Source organism: Lactuca sativa, chromosome 6, assembly GCF_002870075.4.
Source record: "Lactuca sativa cultivar Salinas chromosome 6, Lsat_Salinas_v11, whole genome shotgun sequence".
In the NCBI taxonomy this organism is placed as follows: domain Eukaryota; kingdom Viridiplantae; phylum Streptophyta; class Magnoliopsida; order Asterales; family Asteraceae; genus Lactuca; species Lactuca sativa.
The window spans coordinates 126,204,651-126,231,057 of NC_056628.2; the positions used below are offsets into that span (position 1 = coordinate 126,204,651).

Consider the following 26,407-nt stretch of genomic DNA (forward strand, 5'->3'; position numbering starts at 1 on the left):
TTAGAGTAGTTTGCTATCGTTTTCAAGACCTAAGACTTCAAACGTAGTAAATCCCACTCGGTAGACCCACCTTTTACTCTCGTGGATTTTTTATATCTCTAGCTACGTGCCAAAGGTTGTTTTGGCTCAATGAAACCGATAAAGCTTTGTAATCATTAGATTTTGAATTGAAATCAAATTAAATATATAAGTATGTGAGCTGATTTGTTGTTTTAAAAAGCTTTCCAATATTAAATGCTAAAGGTCATGTGATTACTCTTGATGATATTTTCCCATCCAAATCCTCAATAAAGTTCGATTCCACCATATATTTACCGGTCTTCATCAAACCTTACTGTATTTGCTTCTTTAATACCATATTTCATTGTCCAAGAGATACTTTGTCCAACCTCAAATATCCCACACCCCCACTTGCAAATATATATATGCATACATATACATGTATACAAATTACACTTTATGGTTAAGTGGCAAGATTCTTTAAAGATATAAAGGCACACCTTCCACGATGCTTGGTTTGTATTGCAGAGGGTCTATAACTTGTTGATAAGGAACTTTTGATTTGAAATTGAATAGCAGTGAGAAATGAGTGTTCCTCAAACTCCAAGCATCAACTATCATCCATACTCCCATGCACTTCAAATTAGGGTTTATCAAGCTTTTATATTCTCCATCCCAATCCTCTTCTCCATCATACTATTCCTTTTGTTCTACTTGTTCTACCTTAAAAGAAGGGCTTATGCACTCTCTTCTTCTCCACCAACACTTCCACCTTCTACTTTCAATTATGCTACCTCTTTTATCCCCATGGTAACACATATTGTAGTTTTACTTTCAATTATGTGAATCCGTTATGTTTGTTATTTGGTTGCAAACCAACTCTTCTGCTCCTGAAAATTCACGGAAAAAACTAAATAGAAGTTTGCAATTGGTTTTCTGTTAAAAATTAACAAAGTTGCAGTTTTTTTACAATTACAATTACAATTGCAATTTATTGTTGATTTGCAAATCAAAACAATTGTAGGATATACTTTATTGTTAATTGTTAATTTGATTTGATTTACTTTTCTACATGTAAACTCACCTATGAATTATAGTAATATGTTGATTTGATATTACTGGGCCTAATTATTGTTTTTTTAATGAATTTATAGACTTATGCGGGGTTGAAAGGAGATCTCAAGGATAAGCTGCCAAAGGTTCTCTTTGATGAAGATTTAAAAGCAAAGGATTCTGTGTAAGACCACTATTTGAACTAAACTTCCATAATTTTAAAAGAGTTATATATATATATATATATATATATATATATATATATATATATATATATATATATATATATATATATATATATATATATATATATATATATATATATATATATATATATATATATATATATATATATATATATATATATATATATGAAAAGTTAATATACTCTTCAAAGTTTATAAGCTTTGGTACCTAAACCCATCATATTACATTGTTTTTTTTATCATATATATTGTGATCGTCTAAAGTTTTTAAAATTCATTTCCAATCTTTTCAAGAATTTCATTATTATCTATCTCTTACAGTACATCTTTCTGCTGAACACCTGCCAAACCATATATATTATAGTTATAAATAAAAATTATGAAAATTGAGTTTTAAGAACATTGGGTGATTATAATGCATATATGATACAAAAAAACAAAATAATATGTTGTATTTGAGTACCTATGTGTATATATTTTGTAGGGTTCACTTTTATATATATATATATATATATATATATATATATATATATATATATATATATATATATATATATATATATATATATATATATATGTGTGTGTGTGTGTGTTAGGTTCCAAAGTGAACAAAAAAATATCAAGCCAAAAATCCAATAGTGTGTGGGAATTCAAAATGTCACTATAATGATATATATTTATTAGTTTGATGTGCATGTATCCAATTATAACGAAAACCCAACTTTAAAAAAAAATATATTTAGGTCTTATTTTTATTGAAAAAACTTAATATATCAAAATTAATAATTTGTTGCCCTCTATAAATATACATTTATATTGGTATATATTGTTTTAGTTTAAGCATGTATTCACATATAAATTTGAATTGTATCCGGTTCATAAAATAATCATTCCGCGTTCTAATTGACAATGCATAATTATTATTTTTAATAGATTGATTTTCATATTTACATTGTAAATCTGAATTATATATTATTTTTATTATTTTTATACTTATTAATCCACATTAATGATCATTATGCCCTTTGGCAACTTATCATTTATATGAATCTTAATAAATTTACTTATTAATCTCAATAAATTCACTTATTACTCTCAATAAAGTCATTTGTATATATATGATCCTGATAGTAAAATCTAAAAAATCTAAAAAGTAGGAAACAATTTAATTTCTCAAATCTAAAATCAACAGCATTATTTAAACTTTAATGTGAATTTAATCAGAATCAATGTAAATATTTATTTAAATTCACAAATAAATTTAATATTATAATATATCTAGATTATCGATCATTTACATAGATATTTAATAATTATATTCGTCACTCGTATGTGAATGACAATTATGTAAACTAAAAATTGATAAACTACTTTTGTACATGATGATGATACATATTAAATATTAAGGGTGTGTTCGGCACGAAGCGTTTGAGAGCTTGTAGCTTCTATCGTTTGACAAAACGCCCCGTTTTGAACAGAAAGTCTTGTTCGGCACTACAAGCTTCTAGCGTTTAGTTTAAACAAAACGCTCCAAATCCAAATGATACTTCATGTAGCGTTTAACAAAACGCTACAAGCTACCCGCTACAATCCATGAGCTACCAGTTAATTTTGCCGAACACGCCCTAAATATTAACAATTAAAAATTTATATGTTAACTAGTAATTACTAAATAATCAATAATTGTTAAAAAAAATGAGTACAATAAAAATTCAAATGAGAATTATATTAAATAAAAATTGGATATAATTTAGTTTCAAATGTGAATATAAGCTTAAACTTTTAAAATAAGTTTTTTGTTTTTATATATAGATGTATATTTATAAAAGACAAAAACTTAAAGTTTTTGATATATTCATTTTTTTCAATTAAAAGTAAGGGTATCCACAATGCATTGAACTCCATAAAATTGAATAGATTGTTACATTTTTCTATAATTTATACAATTCTATCATTTTTTTTTTTCCTATATTGAACTCTACAAAATTCAATAGAATACTAAAAAAAAAAAAATTCGTAACAAAATTGAAAAAAGCCATTTATGAAAATATGTTATTATTTTATTGCATCAACCCTGTATTTAAGTAACGTCACATATATTTACCAAGTTCTTATTCCTTTGGATTAAGGAATTCTAAATCACAACCTTTCCTTTTCTCAAAAGTGCCAATATATGGAATTATGATCATCATGATAGAATCTCCTATGAAGGCCATTCATCTTCAGAGGCAGGCATATATGCTCTCAATCAATATCATTATATAATTATGAAAAAGAAATATATATAAAGTGGGAAACAATAGTGCACTTTATACCTCATTATATGTTCAGATATTCACTTTATTTTCTTTATCCTAATCATGATTGTTAGTGGAATTTTGCAGGTGTTTTTAATGATTTTAAATAATTTAAAAGCTACTAATCTTTATCTTTATATATTAATATTAATATCTCTGAGTGGATCATACGTCTATTTAGTTACTAATTTATAGTATTTCAACACTATCATACCAAAAAAACACTTTTTCATATTCTATTATTTCTATTTGTGATTAAACACCTTTATGTTATTTGCTGAATTGGTTAATAATAATGTCTGGAAGAGTCCTTGGTGAATTGATTATATATATTTTTTTATAATAATATCATTGCAGATGTTGTGTTTGTCTTGGTGAATTTGAAATAAATGAAGAGTTGATTCAAGTCCCTTCATGCAAGCATGTGTTCCACAAGGACTGTATTCACCATTGGCTTCAATCCAATTCCACTTGCCCACTCTGTAGATGTTGTGTCTTCTTAGCTGTGGGGCCTATCTCGCGACCTGTACGATCGCAATTTCAGCCGAACATCGATGAGCCCAATTTCAGTGGTGATGGCCCAGCAACTGAAGGTGTAACATCCGCAGCAGAAAGCACTAGCACGGCAATTGCAGCTAGTAGCAGTGTTAGCGACTGTTCAAGAGTCACCTCCACCTCTAATGACATCAACCATGTTGTATCTAGTGGACTTTCTGTTGTCATACATGTTGAAGCCTAGTAACACATTAAATACGTTATTCAACTCATTTTATTTTTTGTGTAGTGTATGAGTTGGTTGCACTTTTTCCATAACCATGCAATCGATGTTGATGTTGATGTTGATGCAATGGGATATGTATTGTAGAACCAAATATAATGAGAATTATCTTCAAGGAAAGATGTCGATGACATCGAATTAAAAGAGTCCAACCATTTAAGTTTGTAATAATCTTATATATGGATTACGTGTTGTGAGGAATGGAATTTGTAGTGGGAATTGCAAGATGAAACCAACAAGATTAAAGGGAGATTATCAATGAATAGGATCAACTATTTCCTTCATTGTGTATGTTGTGATTGATTTATTTCAGGAACCGATGTTGTCAAAATCTGATGCACCTTTTTGAGATGCAAAGCGCAAGTTACTAGAAAAAAGGACACAACAGTCAAAACGTGTAAGAGCGATGTCAAAGTTTCCGTATTCACACATGCTTGTGTTTTCACTAGAGTTACAATGTTTAGGAAAATATCGAATTATCATGTTTACTAAAATTTCATTTCTGATTGCCCTTTGTATGTTGGTTTAATGCGAATTTGGTGGGTGTATAAAAGTAAGTATGTTGTGCATATATTTATTTGTAAGTTATTCTTTCCGGCTGTCTTATAATTTAACCTTGTCCATTTTATTATTTTCATTCTCATTATTCCATTACCATATTCTAATGAAATAAAAAAAGAATTGGACCTAATTTTTAAATATGATTTTTTTGGTGAAAATTTGTGTCGCTAACAGTAGGAAGGCAATTTTTATTTTACTAAGTATATAGTGGCAAAAACAAAAGTGACACTAAAACCCAAAAATGTTGTAGCGACACAATAAAAAAGTGTTATTAGAACCCGAAATGTTGTAGTGACACAACCAAAAAATATCACTAAAGGCTTTTAGTGGCAGCGTTTATAGTGACACTTTTTTGTGCCGCTGAATACTAAGGGTGTTTTTAGTGACACTTTTTTGGTATTTAGTGACATCTTTTTTTTTGTCACTTAATGTTATTTTATTTGTAGGGTCGCAACATATTCAGAAACATTTCAACATTTGATTTTCATTGCAATATCATTTTCAATACCGAGCCTACTAGTCGGATATTATGTATTTTAGCATTATACCGCTAAATGCTCTAGAATGGCTAGTTATAATATTCCCTTGTAAGTAGAATTATACTCCTTCCAATAGTATATAAAGCGGAGGAGTGATCGTTTTAGAGTATAAACACATAATGTAGTCATTAAGAGTTAAGATATATATATATATATATATATATATATATATATATATATATATATATATATATATATATATATATATATATATATATATATATATATATATATATATATATAGAGAGAGAGAGAGAGAGAGAGAGAGAGAGAGAGAGATTGTTGGTTGGGAATTATATCCCAAGTCTAATTTGTATTCTTTATTGTATTATCTCTTTGATCCATGATACAGTATCAGTTAACTCATCTTTATCATCTTATTACTCGATTATCTTCATTGTTATACATATTCTTCACATGTTAATCCTTCACATAGGATCAACAATATATATGTCACATACGGCCTAACTCAATATTCTTCAGCTTGACATGCATATTAATCCACTTCCCACTTCCAATTCAAGAACACACCACCATGCGAAAATTTTCATACTTCCCATCGAGCTCGAACACAGCCAACTCCACAACCACTCAAGTTAATCTTAAGTATTATATGTGGAATTCGATACTTAGAAGTTTTTTTTAAACTTCCATACATCTAGCTCCTTCGTCAATCAACATCGCCTTAAATCGGTCGTCCTCTACCTTCCTGGAGATACCCTCTAGCGCTTCCTACATATCAAGAAAAATCTTTTGGTAGACCATCAAATTCATCAAGTGTGGTAATCATGGCATCTCCAAATTAGCAACTTTAGAGCTTGAAATCGCAATCGAGCCTAACACAATTTCCCCGTCAAGAAACTTATACACATACTTGTTTCTTCTTTTCATTGCCATTAATTCCATTCAATTCCAAAACTCCCAATGATATTAAGTTCTTCCTAAGCTCCAAAATATGTATAACACTTATGAGATTCCTCATTACAAAATCATGTAGTTAATGTTAATCGACCCAAAGTTGATCACATTGCAATAACATACTGGTATCCAACTCTTGATATGTCATTTTAGCGTATCCATATATGAATATGTTAAAGATAACATAAATTCTATCTTTAAGATGACCCAGCTAACGGTCAGTAACCATCCTAGTGCCACACCCTCACCATCGCCCTTCGCGGTCTCGCATTAGAACTTTGGTGCTTGGCACTCACACGCCAAGGTCCAACTCCAGACGACAATCTATGGTCTATAATAAGCCAAAACACAATTGGTGACTCCCCAGGGCGACAATTGTAATGCTTAGAGCATTACACTTGATTCCCTCTGTACCAATAGCATAGAGGATTACTACTAGTGATGCATGATCCACCAATGGGACTCCTCCATGTCTTGTCTGTATAGATGAGACAAAGGAAAACCATTGGGATCATGCTCAAAGAATGATAGGTATAAAAGGGGTCCTTCTCCTTTATAGGAAAGGATCGCTTCCTTACAAAAAAAACCTTAATCTATGCATTCTCACATATACATTCAGACTAACTAAAGCACCGAAGCTTCTTCCTGGGACCACCTCCTAGACGTCGACTGACGCCGCTTCTTTATTGTTGTGATTACAAGGCTTAACTTAGACGGAACCACCACGAGACGACGTTAAGACTGGAGCACAAATCACAACATTTGGCGTCATCCGGGCATATACTCAGAGTTACACAACCTTGATACGACACTAGGCGTCGACAATGATGGGGAATGGACCTCTGGCACCTAGTGGAGGTGAGATAAATCCACTCAGATCTATGTTGTCGCTCGACGACACACAAACATTTGCACCAGAAGGACACGCCTCCATCCAAACGCCAGTCACACAAGAACCACTAGGCTCCATGGAGGACACCACAATGGTGTCAATGGCAAACTTATGGCGACCGCCTCCTATCACTACATAGCATCTGGTCACAACCATGACCACAACGCCACAGAACACAATGACTAAGCAGTCACAACCTTTGAATTCTCAGCCACAATCGATGTTGCAAAAATCAGGGACGAACACTTGGTCCCCAGGTACCATATTGTCCTCCGTGCAACACCCAATGTCGAACTATCAGTTCTTTCCCATATCATACATTCTCCTCTTCACACAACAACCGCCGATATTCAATCCCTACATCTAGCAGCTGCAGGGATCCATTCCGCAAGTGCCACCGTCACAAGGGTCTAACCCTCACACAATATCGACGCATGAGTCTAATCCTTACACGTTATCAGCACAACAACCCAATCCCTAGGCACAACAGTTACATGGGCCGAATCTGCACATGCTCCAGCAGCCGGGATTGAGCTCACAGTTGCAGAAAAATATGAAAATGAGCTCGCAACAACTACCGTACATATTGCCAGCGGCAATGTACAATCAAGTGTACGGAAACCCGTACTACGCCCAACAATTCATGATGTACAGTGGATTCCCATACCCACACATGGAGAACCTAGTGAGGAGTATCAACTTTGCTTTCTACCAGAAACTCTTACAATGCGAGATCCCACACTCGGCCATGATACCGAACATCCCAAAGTACGACGACACCACCGATCCATACGAGCACATCGACACTTACGAATGGAAGATGACTTCATTGAGAATGGATAAACAGTTCACTTGCATGTACTTCCCCTTCACACTATAAGAAAATGTGGGAAAATGGTTCAAGGCACTACGACCCGACAACATCTCGAACTTTGAGCAGCTACGGTACATTTTCCTCAATAGTTTCATGCAGTTAAGAAAGGGTAAGGGAGACGCGAACTCAATCATGGTGTGCAAGCAAAAGTAGGGAGAGTCAATAAGAGTGTATTATGATATATTCACTCTATGAACGCTAATCGTCTCGGTCCAGGAGGAATTTCTTGTCATCGGTGCCTTCGCCCAAGGATTACTTCTCGTCCCTCTATCAAAGAATATGCAAGGAATGGTACTCCAATCAAGGGATGAACTCAAATACAGAGTTGAGAAATACCTCAGGCAAGTCGAATGTGGAGAAAGAAAGGAATCCAACCTAAAGGCTATTTCCAATGCATACATAAAACAAGAAAAAGCAGTCTCTGGCCCCAATACTGGCCAACGAGAGCGCCAGGACAGGGGCCATGACAAGCACAACCGACATTTGAAACATTCATCCTGGAGATATCCTCCATTCAGCAAAGACAAACACTGGAATCATCAAACTAAAGTGCATGCCATCGAGAAAGCGCCACCAAAGGCGAAAAAAAGAAAATGGCAAGTACTATGAGTATCACAAAAGTAAACTAACGACACTAGCGAGTGCATGATGTTGAATAAAAAGATTAAAGAAACGAAACTAACGGGCAACCTCTCTGATATTTCAAAGGACTTGAGATCCAAGTTTGATGTCGACCAGAAGAACAATCAAACTTAAAAGACGTTGGCAAGCGCCAACACAAAAAGGGCGTCATCTTCACCACCACCAGGCCCCGCAAAAGAAGTGAACCCCACGAAATAGAGGACGACATTGAGGAATTATTCAAAAATATACTCAACATCACATCCTCGACGAAAAACCCAAGGCCACCCAATTGGAACCCCAGAGATCCACTCCTGGTCATTGGCTACATACACCAACTGAAAGTTCATCGTGTATACATAGACAACGGTAGCATCACTGATATACTCTATGAACATTGCGTTAGGTTGTTGCGTACCTCTTAGAAGGAGGGTCTAAAGCCTCCGACAGGCGGTCTGTTCGTAGGGTTCACCGGACATAGTCTATGGCCATTGGGCACCATACATCTCCCGCTCACATTAGTCAATCACGATGGGAAAGACAAGATCACACGAACGATTGAATTCTCAGTGGTACATTTTCTAGCAGAACACAATATCTTGCTCGGATGACCGATGCTTTATCCACTACAGCCATACCGTCAACTATCCACATTATTGTCAAATTTAGCACACACGTCGGGTTAGCCACAATCGTTGTCACTAACACACGCGTACACCACTACAATCAAATTATTGTCGCACCAGAACTGGTGTGAGCCTCAAAAAGATAGAAGGAAGGTACCACACAAAAAAACACATCATTCACCAGGATTATCCATAGCAAACAGTACAAATGGGTGCTAGCATATTTGAAGAAACCAAAAAGGTTAGTCGCGCTCCTGAAGTAGTACTCCAAGGTCTTTGTCTTGAAACCTTCGGACATGACAGGAGTTGATTTCGAGGTCATCGAGCACAAATTGAATGTTATCCCGGGAAGTGTCCCCGTCAAACAAAAAAAGAGGAGGAAAACAGGTGATGGAAACAAGGTAATAAATGCAAAAGTGGCAAAGTGGAGAAGCTGGTAGACACATGCCTTCTCCAGGAGACAACTTTCCCTACTTGGATAGAAAATCTAGTGATGGTGAAAAAACCAGAGAGGTGGGGGCGGATGTGTATCGATTACTCCGACCTAAATAACGTCTGTCCAAAAGATCATTACCATGTTCCAGAGATAGAACAAAAAGTTGAACCCCTTGAAAGGATTTTAGTTGAAGTATTTCCTTGATGCCTACAAGGGCTATCATCAAGTTCAGATGATAAGAGAAGACGCAGAGAAAACTGCTTTTCATACCGATCACGACACCTTTTGCTACCAGAAGATGTCATCAGACATTAAGAACATTAGGGAAACATACCGGCATCTGATGGACAAAGTGTTTGCAAATCAAATTGGTAGAAATGTTGAAGTCTATGTCGATGACATGATTATTAAAAGCTATAACGAAGCAGCATTGCTTCACGACATTGAAGAAACCTTTCAAATTTTGGAAAAGATGCACATGAAACTCAATCTAGGTAAATGTACTTTTTGGGGGGGGGGGGGAGGAGTGCCAATTCTCGGGTTATCAGATAGCCAATGAAGGAATTTTTCCAAACCAGACCAAGATACAAGAGTTCCTCGAATCTAAAACCCCTTACAATCTCAAAGTAGTACAAGAAATCAATGGAAGGTTGACAACACTTGGTAGATTCATCGCCAATTCAGCCGAGAAAGATCTCCCGCTCTTTCAAACATTGAATGGTTGTATTGATAAGAATCAATTTAAGTGGACAGCAGAGGCCGACAAGGCATTGCAGCACCTGAAAGAAGCTTTACATCAACTCCCGTCCATGGTGAGCCCCCTACTAAGAGAAATTTTGCAAATGTACTTGGCAGCATCCAGCAAGGCCATATCATCGGTACTAGCCGTCGAGAGGGATAAGAAATAATTATCAATACATTTTGTGAGCAGAGCATTACAAGGTCCTGAGCTTAACTATCCGATCTTAGAGAAACCGGTGCTCACATTAATCTAAGTAGCTAGGCGTATTGAGGTCCTGACCAGTTACCTAGTAAAACAAATCTTGTCGAGACTAGAGAAAGCAGGACGCCTAGAAAAATAGGCAATTGAGCTAGGTGAACATGACATAGATTATTGACCATGCATCAGTATCAAAGCTTAATCTTTGGCAGACTACCTAGTCGAAATCCCCAACACACTCAAAAGTGTGCCAACAATCATGTCGGTAGACCCCTCAAAACCAGAGGCCAGCCGGGACATTTGGGAACTTCATACTGATGGAGCTGCAAGCAAGGAAGGGTATATAGTAGGACTAATCCTCAAAAACCCCAGCGGTGATGAAATTACATATGCTTTGCAATTCAACTTTCAGGTCTCCAATAATGAGGTTGAGCATGAAGCACTTCTAGCAGGCCTCATACTAGCCCGAGAAGTCAGAGTGAAATGCCCCATGGCTCTCAGTGATTCTCTCCTCGTCACCAATTAGGTTAATGGTACATACAAGGCCAAAGACCAAAGAATGCAAAGATACCTAGACGTAGTGCGGAAGTTTGTTGGGTTTTAGTTCAAAATAGTTTCAAAAACTCATAATACTAGCAAATGGAAGTCTTAAACTTTTAAACATAATAACAATTTACAACCCACCAAGGATCTTCTTTCAAGTAATAGAAAGATAAAAACACCAACCACAGAAGGAAAAAGTAACAACAACCTTTAAAGAACTTTGGTTCCTCTACGGGAGGCTTGAGTTTTGATAAAAAAAATGTGGAACCAATGAGATACCGACAATGCATTAACTTGATGAGAATGCTAGTTTTTTTTGAAATCTCTTAAGCTTGGAAACAAATACCTAAGTATTTGATCCAAGAGAGTGAAAGCAAGTTACAATTTCGTCAAGTGTTCAAGACAAAAGAAGAGACTGAGAAGTAAAGAGAAACTCGTGCCTTTTTGCTTCCAAGAGTGAATTGAATGAAAGACTTTCTTTAAGTATAAAGTAGCATTGGTGTCTATAAGTCCTTAACCACTTACGCACTTATGACACTAGACCACCATGTCTCCTAAGAATGGAAGCCATGCTTCATACTTTTGATTAAACAATTTGCAAGACCATGCTCTCTCTCTCTCTGTCTCTCTCTCTGTCTCTATCTCTCTCTCTCTCTCTCTCTCTCTCTCTTACCTACATTATTTTCGGCTTTTGAAAAGAAAAAGAAAAGCATAGTTTAAATTTTATAAACTCAAAATTTATAAAATATAAACTTTGTCTTTAGGTAAAGGAAAAAAGATTCAACCAGTCTAAAAGGTTGTGCATGACTTATTAATTCATACCTTATGAAATAATATATTACTTGTATTGTAAAATAATTATTTCCATGAAATAAATATTTTCCCAATATATTATAAGAGTTTATGAATATTTATTAAAATTAATTTCTAATAAATAATCAATTGTATCAAGTTGTTGTTAGTGTGAACCTGAGTATCATATGTTAATTAGCAATATCATTCTAATATGACTCTTGAGCATATTAGATCTTTCAATCTCCCACTTGCGCAAGACTTATATTAGATTGATACAGACAGTTGTGAATATCTAGCAACATTTTATTGCCCCCATCAACATACGACTTTGTGCCATTATATCAACACGCAATTTCCAAAATCCCAAGGATACAATTAGTGTATAAGGTTAGTTTATCAGTTATCCCTTTGCTACAGACATCATGTTGAGCATGAAATATAGATTGCGGTCAATATCATATAAGTTTTCAACTTTACATCAGGCCTTAGATGTCTAACTCTCAATGAATAAGAGGAACAAATCCCATATTGACTACATACGCCGCTCGTATGCCTTATATCATACCTGCTAATAGCTTTTATATATGCCTAATTAAAGAACAACCTTTGACTATATCAAAGCACAACACTCTCCACACTTAAGACCCTTATATGTATCTCATGTGTTAACGATATATAGATACTACCCTTTATCATGTATTATTCATGACAACGATACATGAAGTGATATTGAACGAGTCAATCCAATACTTGTTCTTTATCAAGTACCTATGAAACTGCTTCCAATTCTAATTAGTATTATTTCATTATTGCTCCCACAGTAACAACAGGCTATGGATTTTAGAGTGAATAAATTTACTCAATGATTAAACATGTTAATAAAGAACTCAAAAAATATTTAATGAAAATATCATATGCCATATATATCATAGTCTTTACAATATATGGTGTTAAAAATGTTCTAATATTCAATACTAATATATAGATCAAATCCAATCACTAAGATAGTAAAGTCTAATTCCTCGAGCATGACCTTCAAACTTTGCTTAAGGAAGTGACTTCGTGAAAGGGGCCGCCAAATTTTGATCGGTATGAACTTTGCAAATATTGATTTCACCATCTTCAACTTTATACCAAATGAAGTTCAATCTCAGGCTAATATGCCTGGTCTTCTTGTGTGATCTGGGTTCTTTTGCCAAAGATATTGCACCCTCCTTTTCATAGAATACTTCTAGGGGATCTAGAATGGAAGGAACCATGGTTAAATCTCCAATGAATTTCTTCATGCATTCAAAATCCAAATTCTCTCTATCATCATGTCTACTATTAACAAAACTGTTAATCAATTCAATACTACAGAAGATGAAATTTCGATGCCGACTATGAAAATTCAATCAAACAATGTTTGGCTTGATCTAGTGGTTGATAATTACCCTAAAGAACTGTAAATTCTTGTTCAATGTATGAAGGATTCTTGTGTTGCTCATGCATTATCTATGTCATTTGCTATTCTGATGTAGTGGTTGTCACTTGATGCTTCTACTTCCTTGTAAAACAAAACGGTTGAGATTGCCACGTTCCAAATGGAACCGTAGAAGAACAAGCGTCTAACAAAGAAACAATTTGCCCTAATTCTTCAACTGCCATCAGAAGGGTGTTGGATTAATGTCTAAGTCCATAACTATATTTGGTATTTACTTGACCTGACCCGGCATGGTCCATTTTGGTTGCACTTCGCCGACACAATTTATATGGATAATCTTTTGAGAATAGTATATTTATGATTATATTAATATATTATAAGTTGTAATATATTAATATGTAATCATATTATTTAATTAGTACTGATCAAGAATTAATTTAGAATTAATTAGGTGATCAAAATGAACTAATTAAATATGGACTCTTAGATATATGTGTGTGATGGGCCAAGTTCATTTAGGTTGGGCTAAGCTTTCATGGATAGTCCATGGATTGTTTAACCCACGGATCATATGAAATGAAAGGTCATGGGTTTAACACTAGTCTCCACACTATATAAGGATGTCCTTGGTTGGTGAAATTGGCACTAGTGTGGGTACACTAAGAGGGCTAGCCGATTCCACTAGAAAGAACCAAAGTATTCTTATTCTCAAAGTCTTCCAAGGTGTTTTGGTGATTTGTGATTCCACTTGAGGTTTCCACACTATTGGGGCTAAGCTCTTAAAGCTTGAAGACATCAAGCTACACTAAAAGGTATGTCATCTAACTAGTCTTTGTTATATAGTTGCCTCATATTATGCTAGTTAGGATTAAAGCCTTGGAAAGTTCTTATTTGCATGTATAATAGAGAAAAAATAGATCCAAGGTTTATAGGGTTGCATGTACACCATAGGAGTGTTAGAATGCTCAAAACCCAACAGTGGTATCAGAGCCTAGGCTTGCTTTCTCTTATACTTGATGCAAATAGATTTTTCGAAGCCAAGAATCTGTCAGAGCCTAAAATTCGATGAGTTATGGTAGAAAACCTGACGAGTTCATGTATTAGAGCATGATCTCGACGCGTTGCATGAATAACTCGACGAGTTTGGCCTCCAGACAACATATCTTTGTGTTTTTTGGCTGGAATTGGACTAGGAACATTACCATAAGCTGTTTTTGAACTTATAAACTTGTTTTTGATGTGGTAATTACATGAAAAAGTTTACAACTTGTTTTTGATGTGGTAATGTTCATGCTAATTCACATCAAACTTTAAAAGTTATGCTAATTATATGAAAAAGTTTGATGTGAATTATCTTTGTTCATATGAGTTGCTTAGATTAATAGATAAGTTAACTGATTATGTGTTTTCAATCCATTTTAATCTAAGAGATGATTCTAAAATGTGTTGTGTAACTTGTCCTCAAGTTACATGAAAGGTCACATTTAAGTTTCTTAAAACTCATAAATGATGGCAAAGGTTACAAAATGAAGAGTCTTGTTCTCATTAAATGGTTTTATGACTCCATAACTTGTCCTCAAGTTATGGAGGTTCAAGAGTCACTTCATTAAATCAATAAAGTATGTAACCTTAATTAGTTCCATAAGTTACAAAGAAGAAGAATTACATTCTTTAATAGTTTAAAGTCTTCCATAACTTGTCCTCAAGTTATGGAACTTGAAGAGTTTTTAATTAAAACTACTTTAAACACGTAAGTTATGGAATTAATTAGTTTTGAATATTTTCAAAACTTGCCCTCAAGTTTTGGAATTTGAAAAGTTTTCTCTTATGAATACTTTAATTCCAAGTTTAGCCCTTAGAATTTTAAGAGTTAAAATTCAACCCTTAGACTTTATAATATTATAAGTTAATAATATATATATATATATATATATATATATATATATATATATATATATATATATATATATATATATATATATATATATATATATATAAGAGCAAGTCAGTCTTACCGTTAGTAGGCCTCATTCACGAAGCCGGTCTATAAGGGGGGTATAAGGTTACTGCCTATAAAATGGTTGTTTAATGGGTGTCCACTCTTACCCACCGCTTCCTTGATTGGTGGAGGGTCGTTAGCCGAACGGGTAGGACAAAGACTATAAATTCTCCCTTCATTAAAAGTATTAATGATAAATACTAAGTAACTAAACCTTTTATAAATACCCAATCTTAGTTACTTAGGAAAATGTGACTAAGGTGCTAATCCATGAAATTACACTTTGCACTTTGTTTAAGTCGGTTAGTGGAGCGTGTGTGGTTAACCGGCACACTAACTCGTATTTAACAAGGTAGGCAAAGGGTAACTTAATGTTTATCATAGTATCGATGGGGCGTGTGTGGTTAACTGACACATCGATTGATGGGTAAACACTTAAGGGTACCAAGTAATTTGCATGGTTACTTCACACCTTGTTTTGTGATTCTCGGCATCCCAGTCACAAAACCTGAAGGGCACACTCGAGATTGAAACATGCCATTAAATAGTTCAATGAATCTCAAAAGAATCTAGGAGTTTCAAAACCAATTAAAACCTAATAGTACATTTCGTTTATCTTGGTGGAAATTTGTGAATCGTCATTCACCTACCTTCAAATATTTTATAGCTTGGATTACGGCATCCCTTTTCCGAGTTATAAAATAGTTTGTAGGGTCCTAGCCTTAATATTTCATATTGGGTGTTATATTAAGGACTTTTAATCAACTATCTTGAATATCTCCCAAAAGATGTCTAGTTCAGACATTTATGATCCTCCCAAATCTCTTGGAACTTCACTTCCTCCACCTCCTCCAATTATTCTCCCTAACCCACAAGTTCAAGGTCACTCAAGCCCTATTGGCAAGGCAAGGTCTAGGTGTGATCACATCTTGGAGATGAAGTCACATATTGACAAGCCGAGAGAGTTGGCTGTTAAAGTCTTGAGAAAGTTGGTGGTTCAATCACTTTCTAAGTCACATAGTGAGTTCCTTTGGGACTCCTATGAAACAGACTATGACAGGACCCTTAATGATCTTATCTATTTGCTAAGATCAACTTCCTAAAACTTTATGGACATTGACAATGATGACACTGGAAATCCAGAAAAAGCATTCTCTTCCTAATGGAAAGGGATCAACCATAGTTAACTCGGTTGACCAAATGGTAAAGAGAAAAGCTAAGTCTGTGATAGTCCTGCGTACCATTACCAAAGGGTCCATATGTTTATATTGCCAAAGGAAGGGCATTAGTTGCAAAGCTGCCAAATTTTACCTACGGATGTTAAAGTCAATAAGTTTGACTCTAGCTACTTCAGGTAAAGACCACTATCTAACTCTGTTAAGTTTCTATTATGAGATTCTTGATACATGATGTGACTGGGTCACGTGTTGATGTTTTAAGAATCAAAGAAAAGTGAAGAAACTTAAAGAAAGAATATGTTGAATCTGATCGCGTAGATGGAGTTCTGTCGCATAGTTTGAAGATCGGATTCTTGAGCTACTTCTTAGGAGTTATGATATATTGCTTAGGAATAGATAACAACAAAGTTTTCATGTGCTTTGCATTATAAGGATAGTTTTTCCGCAAAGTTTTTAAGATAAAAGGAAAAATTTTGATTTTATTTATTTTAACATATCCTTACATTGGCATTTGGAAAAAAAAACTTTGTTTCTTATATGATTCCATTGATAGCAATATTGGAAATATGAATTTGATTCTTTCATTTGTGGTAGTGTCTAAATTTACCAAATAAGGAAAGATTCTCATCACCCAAGTTTTAGTTGGATAGAAACTTGGAATCATGCAAGTTGTATGATGAATGAGAATTTTCATCTTTGGAAAATTAAGACTAATTCCTTGTTCACATGTTTAAGTGAGTCAAGTAAAGGACTAAGGGATCAAGTACACTTTCTTGTGCACTTGTCAAAGTCCACCACAAAAGATGGATAAGACTATTCGTCATGATTTACTAAGGTTTAGTAAATATGATTATACTTACAAGCTTAAGTATAATTCTGAAACATTGAAAATTTTCAATGTATGACAGAACGAATAAGAAGAATCAAATTAGGCAGAAGGATAAAAGTTTCTCAAATATGAAAAGATGGGAAAGTACTTTAGTATCATGTTTTAAGATCATCTTAATGATTTTGAGACCCTATCACAATTCATCCTCTAAGTGCATTATGATAGTTAAGAAAAGGAGTTATGAATTGTTGAAGTGGTTAAATCAAGAAGATGATTCATACTTCGTTCCAAAAACAATTCTTAGAGTCATACTCTAAGATTGTAACTTGAGTGACATGTCTTAACGAAGATTTAAAAACACTTGTCAAATGTAAGAGTAAAAGTTTTCTACTCTTGTACATTTGAAATTGGTAAGTTGTGATATTTTGGATAAAACAAGATCAACTAAGGCCAATTGTGTTAAGTGTCTGTCTTGATTAGAAATTACACTATCTCTTGAATATTTGGCAAGAAAGTCTTATAGGTCTAGGAGATAGTGGGAGTCTAAAAAGATCCTAAAAGGGTTTCAAGTAGTAATCAAGAATAAAAACCTGTATTTCATCACTAGCACACAACTAGAGGTTTATAACATATCATGTTGACATTTCTGTGCCCATTCCAGTTAAGTTGGCTATACATTTGAGTTCTACATGTTCTCAATTGTTTGCATAGCTACTTGGAAGCAATGGCAGGCCCTTGAGCTGCCAGGTGGCAAGAAGTTAAGATTGCACAAGTTCAATCCATATGAGTTAGGATTTGTCACTAACCTAGTCTTGTGATTATGGTTTGAAAAATTCTCGTGGATAAGAACACATACACCATAAAATCTAAGTGTCATAAGGTTTCTCTCCGATTCATGAAAATGATGGTGACGAAATTCTTTCACTAAGTAGATTTTAAGTAGATAGAAATTGTGATATTTGCAGTTCTCAAAGTCGTTAGTGGAGCGTGCGTGGTTAACCGGCACACTAACATTGACTTATGAGAAATGGCAAAAGGTCTACACAATTGAGACTATGATTACGACATCCCTTTTCATAGTTCTGAAATTGTTTAGACACACCTGTGAGCTATCTAAGATAAGGTGTATAATTTTGATAAAGCCTTATCAAAGCAATCTAGTATCAGAAATCTAAACTTTGGTAAGAATGTCAATAAAGTATTGACTTCTAGACGTCCAGTTGTTTTCTAGATACATGTCAAAGCTAGTGGGAGCATAAGTGTTATGCTAATAATTATAATGTTAGTGGGAGCATGATAATTATGGTAAGTATTGCAAGTTAGCAATGTTAATTATAGAAAAACAAAAATTTCAATTCGTGAGGTTGCAGGGGTTGGAAAAGTTGTTTTGCTATAATTAAGGGAAAGGAAATTATACTTCATTTCGATTCTAAAAAGATTAGATTGAGTTTATAATCATTTTAAAGAGCTTATATTGAGATTTTAATCACCTTTAGTCAAGAATATATATATGAATTTCATGTTGGATTGGTTCAAGTTAAGAAAATTCTATATATTGAGTTCTCAAAATTCAATTATGATTATGGCATCCCTTTTTATAGTCAAAATTTGAGAATATGGCAAACAAAAATCACTATGGCAAAAGACTGGTCTAGAACCATGTCTTTATGTAAAACATCATGAATCGTGTCCCATTTACTTTGGGTACAAGATCGATTACATGTGCTATAATATTTATCCTTTCTGAATTTTCCAAATGCCTTGGGGCATTAAGGGGAAAATGTCTAGAATTGGATATGACTACAGTCATTAAGTAATTTTCAAGGACAATCTAAGTCTTACCAAAGATTGGTTGCTCAGGGAAAGTTGGAAGTATAGTGTTAACTTTGGAAGGACCATATTGAGATATTATGAAAAGAGGCAACTCTTGTTCAGAAGTGATAGTCAAAGTGGGAATATGGAGTTGTCTCCATAGGTTGAAGTTATCTGTGTAAGATTAGAAAACCTTAATGCAAGAAGCATGTTCAAAGCAATGTACTTTGAATATGAGACTTAATTTCCATGAAGTTGATCTTCATTGAAATACCCTATAATGACTATTAACAAGTCTTTGTGACTTTGTACATATTCATTACAAGAGGATCTGTGCATATAAGTTTAAAATCTAAACAGATTTCGATAAATGATAGGAATTTGGAATTCTTACATTTAAGACAAGGAATTGGGAGTGTGAAAAGAGAATCATTGAAATTGTGTTCAATTGATCTAATTCACAAAGAAAAGGATCATAGACAAACATAGAGTTCATAGTTGGTGTATGGCAAAAGCTATTGTTTAGAAAAACATAGTGTACATGCTTGGAGCATGGGACACCTAGTGTTTTTTAATTCAAGTATAAAATTGATAAAACCGAAACAATGAATAATGAGTAATCAGTATGGTGATAAATAGAAAGTGTTTTATTTATATTCATAGATTTTGATACCATATTAGATTCATTTATTCTTGTGTTTCACTTTGCATGTTTTGACTTCCATAATAACTAGGTTATTCTTCCGGAATGACTAAGTTATTCAAACCATCCACAGTCGATCATATGTTGGAAGTAGATATGAATCAAGACTGTCATGGGTTGGCTTGTAGAGGTCCATGTTGGTGGACAAAGTTATGTTACAACACTCATGAGTGCTCATAAGTTCTGAGTATTGGATTCAACCCGCGCTCATTTGAATCACTTCATGGATTTTATCACGAGTGATCATGAGACAATAATATCTTATATTCTTCAAACCTAGAGATATGAGTTGTTACTATGAGTTGATAGTACATTGATTGCACGAAAACGCATTGGTCACTCGATGTTATAAAACGTGCCTTTGTGTATGATTCAACAAGTAGTAGAACAAGCCATATGAGTCAAAGTTTATCCATTCCTTTTAACTTTGGGATAAAAGTGGTATCTGCACTACAAGAAAACAGCCCTTTAATGACGCGCAAACAATGACACTCGCTGATAGAGGAAGCGCATTTGTGTGTGCTCTAAAAAATAATGTCAGTTTTGCAAAATTTGAAGGATAAAGGACATGCATTTGTGCGTGCCGCAAAACTAGTGTTAGAAAAAGAAAAAACGGAAATGCAGAGGGCACCTTTCATAAAATGAGTGCCGTCTAAGTGTGTCGCTTTATAATTTTTTAATGAAACACGCGTTTTCTAAGGCGGGATTTCACCCGCCTGTTGGATCCCAAAAATCAAAACCCCTCGCCTCTTCCGATTAGCAAGAAAAAGCCCTATGACCTTCGTCTTCATAGCAGCATCGCACCACCACCCAACCTCCGCCGCCAAGTGTCTCTGACCATCTTCTCCAACCATTCTTTCCTGTCGCACTACACCGATAACAAAACCCCTCATCATGATATGCTAATGTTTGTATTTCTGTCAATCGAGATCAAATCATTCATGTCACAGGTGCTCGTGCTTCACGTTCGTATGATAAAACCCCAACCGTAAAAACCATCATTCTCTAGGTCGAGAGTAACGATTCCATTAAGAATGTCAAATACATGATCCAACTTCCTCTTTCTCCTCTATTCTTACCTCTAATTTTGATTTTGAAACTTCTCATCTTCTCCTCTATAAAACCTTAAGCGGAAAAATCATACGGGTTTCAATTGTGATTTCCTCCTCCATACTCGATCTCTTCTTCTACTCTCTACGCATCTAAGGTAGGATCCGTTCTTTCTCCCTTTTTCTCCTTCTTTTCCTTTGTTTTCTCAGGTACGACATCATCCCAATCCATTAACCCCTTTCATTTTCCATTAAAAAAAACCCTAATTGACTTGGCAAGTTCATGAACCAGATGTAGCACATTCCAAACTGGGGATTTAACCAAACCCGATAGAGCCATTGACGGAATCTTTGGATTCGGTCAACAAGGACTCTCTGTAATCGTGCAGCTTTCTTCACAAGGGATCACTCTGGGTCTTCAATCTATCAATCTACAATGGCAATTGTCAAGTTACATCGAATCAAGGTCTAGGGTTTCAAATGCTTCAAGTTCTTCCCAAATAACTTCCCCTCTCAAGACGATTTTCCTCAATTTTATATCTAACTTGGTAGCTATTGAATCGGTGCGTATTGATGTCAAGAACCTACCCTGAGATCTGTTGCACAGTGACGTTGAAGAAAAGGCAAAAGATCTGCACCTCACCGATGGGGATTTCATTATGGAGTGGCTGACTCGGGTTTCTGGATCGTTGAAATCCCTTTCAATTTCTGATTTTTGGGCTCGGTCATGTTGCCGTCGATCGAATGTTTTGTCTCTGTTGTCTGCTCACTGTAGGTTCTTTATATGCTGTATTTTTTTCTTCTCTTGATTTTTTTTCAGGCCAACAGAGCTTCGTGAAATGTAGGTGGCTTCAATCTAGCGAAGGGGTGCCTTGTACCGTGTTTTCATATACCTCGATCATCCATGCCTATGGGTGAAACGGTCAGTATGAAACATCCCTATAGCTTCTTGATAGAATGAAAAAAGGAATTTCCCCCAATATCTTGACATACAACACTGTGATTAACTCCTATGCTAGAGGTGGGTATGATTGGGAAGGGTTATTGAGTTTATTTGCTGAAATGCGGCATAAAGGGTTATAACCATATTTAGTTACTTATAACACTCTTCTCGCTACTTGTGCTAATAGAGGTTTAGGTGATGAAGCTGTAATGGTTTTCAGAACCATGAACGAAGGTGGAACAATACCAGATATCACTAGTTACGATTACTTAGTTCAAACTTTTGGTAAATTGGGAAAGGAGGACTTCATGAAGATGCTAAAAGGATTTTACTACACATGAGAGAAAATGGATTAGTCCCAAGTTCAAAAGCTTACATTGGAATCATAGAATCTTATCGACAGGCTGCATTGTATGAAGAATCTCTCATCACTTTCAATACAATGAATGAATTTGGTAGATATCCAACTATTGAACGGTCATTCTTTATTATTCTAATTAATTTTGTAGTAAAAGAGTAGTATTCTCAAACATGTGTTTTTCAATTTATCCCAAGAGGAATTTCTTGGCTAGTAATTACATTAGCTCATCACTGTACAATACTTGTCTCTTATATTGGTGCATTTCATCTTTATGGTCCAAAATTTCATTCATTCTCAAACTTGTTAATTGCACTGGCTTTAGGTTGAGTTTCTTTTAATTTGGATTTATTTTTGTTATATATCAGTTGTTTCAAGGTTATCATTAAATAAACATTTATTTTGACCTAATGTATTGACTTCAATATATACACCTTTTTCTTTGATTTAGAGAGCTTGGCTTTTGATGCTTTTAGCCTTGGAATTCAGTGCTTTCTAATTTTTGCTCAATTCAGTTTTTTGAACACCAGTTTATTAGGTTTGTTTCTGTGTTAAATGTTAAGTTTCATAACTTCTATTTATTTATTTATTTATTTATTTATTTATGAATGTAAGTTAATATGAATTGTGATTATATGTTTTACAGAATAATGATGAGGATATGACCTACATGTATAATGCATACTTGCACAAGCTGATAACATCCTTTTCTATGAGGTCACTACACTTTGTCATTTAAAATTTCACATGAAAAGATTAGTACATCATTTGTATTGAATTACTGATACACTTTTTCGTGTTTACCACAAAAAGAACTTGAACTTTTATCTGGGAATGATGTTTTATGGACATTTGTAATGTTTGCTGGAGAGGATCACACTAATTTCCAGACACTTGTGGTGTTCATATCACGGTGTATGGACTCGGTCTCGAATTTGTATGTTGAAATAGTTTCAGCACATGTCGAATGTTCGTTTTTAAGCCTCTTGAATTCTTTAAGAATCTGTTCCCGGTTTTTCTGCTCTTGCACACGTACTTTTGAAGATGCAACTCTTTTTGTAAGATCTTCATTAACACAACCCAAAGATTTTCTTCCTTCAATGAATCTTAATATTTGATTGTTCATATCACGGTGTGTCATTTAAGTCTCTACTTTGCATGTTGAAATAGTGTAAACACATGTTGAATGCTCATATCTAAGGCTCTGAAACTCTCCCAGAATCCATTTTTGGTTTTATTCAAGCTCTTGCACAAGTGCCTCATAGTAACACTCCATCTAATCCATTTTTTCTAATTAGATTTCCCCTTTCGGTTTTCACTTCATCCAACTCCCTTAAAACTTGCAGATTTTTCCTTCTACTGAATCAAAACCATTTGTGAAAACCGTTTCATTTTCAAGATCATGTAGGATTTCAAGAAGCACCTCCAAATCTGAGTTTAAATTAGATGCAATGATCCCAAAAAGGAATCTTTTTTTGTAGCTCCCGTATTTAATTCTCCACAAGTAAAAGCCCGTTTTCCTATGTGGGCTGATGGGCCTGGGTCCTTTCAATAGATTTGGGCCTTGGCTTTACTTTTTTCAGCTGTTGTAGTTCGTCTTTTAACTTGGAACATTCTGATTTGAGCACCATAATCTCTCTTTCTAGTTTTTTGCCTGAAGAAATCTCTGCCATTAGATGTTGTGCAATGCTTTGTGTTTCCATTCCCATTTCATTAGCATGACTATGCAAAGCAATTAGTTCCATTTTAAATTCTAAAATGGAAGCCTCAGCCATTTCCAAGCTTCCTCTAAGTCTGTGATTCTCTTCATGAGAAATTGCTAAGTTATTTTCTGTTGAATAATCTGAATTCCATCCTTGATTGGACTGATCTGTTTTTTTTTCAGTTGTTGGGCTTTGGCTACATGTGGGCCCGTTTGAATCCCAGGATTCATGGATTCTAGGCAATTCATGTTTATCAACATAATTGGTAGCAAATCAATCTTTGCAAAAAAGAAATATTCTACAACCTTGGCCTTTATCGCAAGTCAGGTAACAAACCATCCACCAACTAAATGTCTGGTTTATTATTATTATTATTATTATTATTATTATTATTATTATTATTATTATCATCATCATCATCATCATCATCATCATCATCATTATCATTATCATTATCATTATCATTATCATTATCATTATCATTATCATTATCATTATCATTATCATTATCATTATCATTACCATTATCATTATCATTATCATTATCATTATCATTATCATTATCATTATCATTATCATTATTGTAGAATCTATTTTTTTGGTTTTGGAGATATTATCCTTATAATCTTTTCTGTTGTGAGCATGAGATCTTTGTAGAAAGCTTTTCTAGTGCTGGATCAACTTGGTGGCACATTTGGTGAACCAGGATTACTAATCATCCCCTATGTCACAGCACATTTAAACCAGGTTCACCCTTCACCATATACCATATGCATTTCAAAAAATTTTAAACAGGACAATAATGAATCCACTTGTTTGTTACTTAGGCAAGTTGGTGAGTTAGTCAAGAACAACATGATTTTCTTCCGACAACACAACTGGACCACCACCATGTCTTGTACAGATGAAGTAACTAACATTATTATGCCATTTCAGGATTGTTTATTCTTCAAATCCAATGTGATTTAGGTTGCACCTTAAGGTTTGGTTATTTAGTTAATAGATTAATTTTTTTCTACTTCACAACAACGACTACAATAGTCATTTTTGGTTTAATGATCTTATTTTTAATCTTCTTTTTCTATCTGATATATAGTTTGCATTTATTCCTCTTAATACTGATTATTATCTTGCAGATTATTGACATTCACCAAAAGTGCCTTTATAAGACATTAAGAGCTGCCCATGAAAGTGTATCCTTAAATTATTTGTCTTTCTTAATCATTGACACCCCCCACCCCCCCCCCCCCCCCCCACACACACACATACACAAGTTCTTGCTTGTTATCTTAATTTATTTTCATATATGTAGCAGTGTGCAGTTTCTTCCTTGGAGACCTTGGGAAGGTGTATTTTTTATATTACCTTTAATATGTGAATATTACTTATTTAATGAAAGAGTAAATTACCTTTTTGGTACCTGAGTTTGTTCAAAAGTCTCAGTTTTGGTCCCAAATAGTTTCCTCTTTGCAATTTTGGTGCCTATTTTCAATTGTTGCAACAATTTTGGTCCCTATAGGCACCAAAATTGCAAAAGGAAATTTGAAAACACAAATTTTGAACATTCTCATGGACTAAATCACCAAATTCGTTACATGGATACCTAATTCTGATGGAATACAATGTTCTTCATATTTTCACATGCATGGAAGGTGTATGGGGCTCTCAATTTCTTGCAAGCATTGATGAAAAAATCTTCGATCATTCAGATTCATCCTCATAAGGATACCACTACCAGCCAATGGGAACAACCACCCCCAGCCTTCATCTTGACATCAGGAGGGGTAATCAGGTACCTACCTGCTAAATCTTGTTTCTTTTGTTACTGGCTGTGAACATTTGTTTCTTTCCATTCTACCCTTCACTTGTAGGTTGATGATTTGTCAAGAATGTACATACTATTTTCCAAAATACCCCATGGATTGGATACTGTATGTTTGTGTTTGTGCTTCAATCTTTTATCCAAATTCAAATACATAAACTCTCTATGTTCTTTGGGTTCATAAATATCTGGCTATGGTTCCCTATATAGGATGATACTTCTTCAGTGATAGCAAAGCATTAAAAGGGCTTATAGAGCTTGTTCAGGGCAACCTTAACCTTTCAACCTTCCAACCTTCTCCATTTGTGAAACATACATTTACTTGTTAACTGTTGAAGTTGTTTATGTAGGTCAATACATTTACTTGTTAACTGTTGAAGTTATTTATGGTAGTGATCTTGATACTTCTGTTTATGGTAGTGGGTTTCCACGTGCAGTTGATGAAAGACCATCGCCATTGGTATGTATAGCTTGAGTGCATCTGTGGCTTCATCATAATAATAATTCAG

At 34.5% G+C, this 26,407-nt stretch overlaps 1 protein-coding gene across 1 annotated transcript; it reads left to right on the plus strand.

Annotated features, from left to right (window-relative positions):
* Positions 1–463: 463 nt before the first annotated feature.
* Positions 464–4,486, plus strand: LOC111880434 (probable E3 ubiquitin-protein ligase RHA4A). The gene is made up of 3 exons (XM_023876872.3): positions 464–810; positions 1,155–1,237; positions 3,914–4,486. The coding sequence occupies exons 1-3, from the start codon at positions 586–588 to the stop codon at positions 4,293–4,295; spliced, it is 690 nt and encodes a 229-aa protein (XP_023732640.1). The 5' UTR covers positions 464–585; the 3' UTR covers positions 4,296–4,486.
* Positions 4,487–26,407: the final 21,921 nt, after the last annotated feature.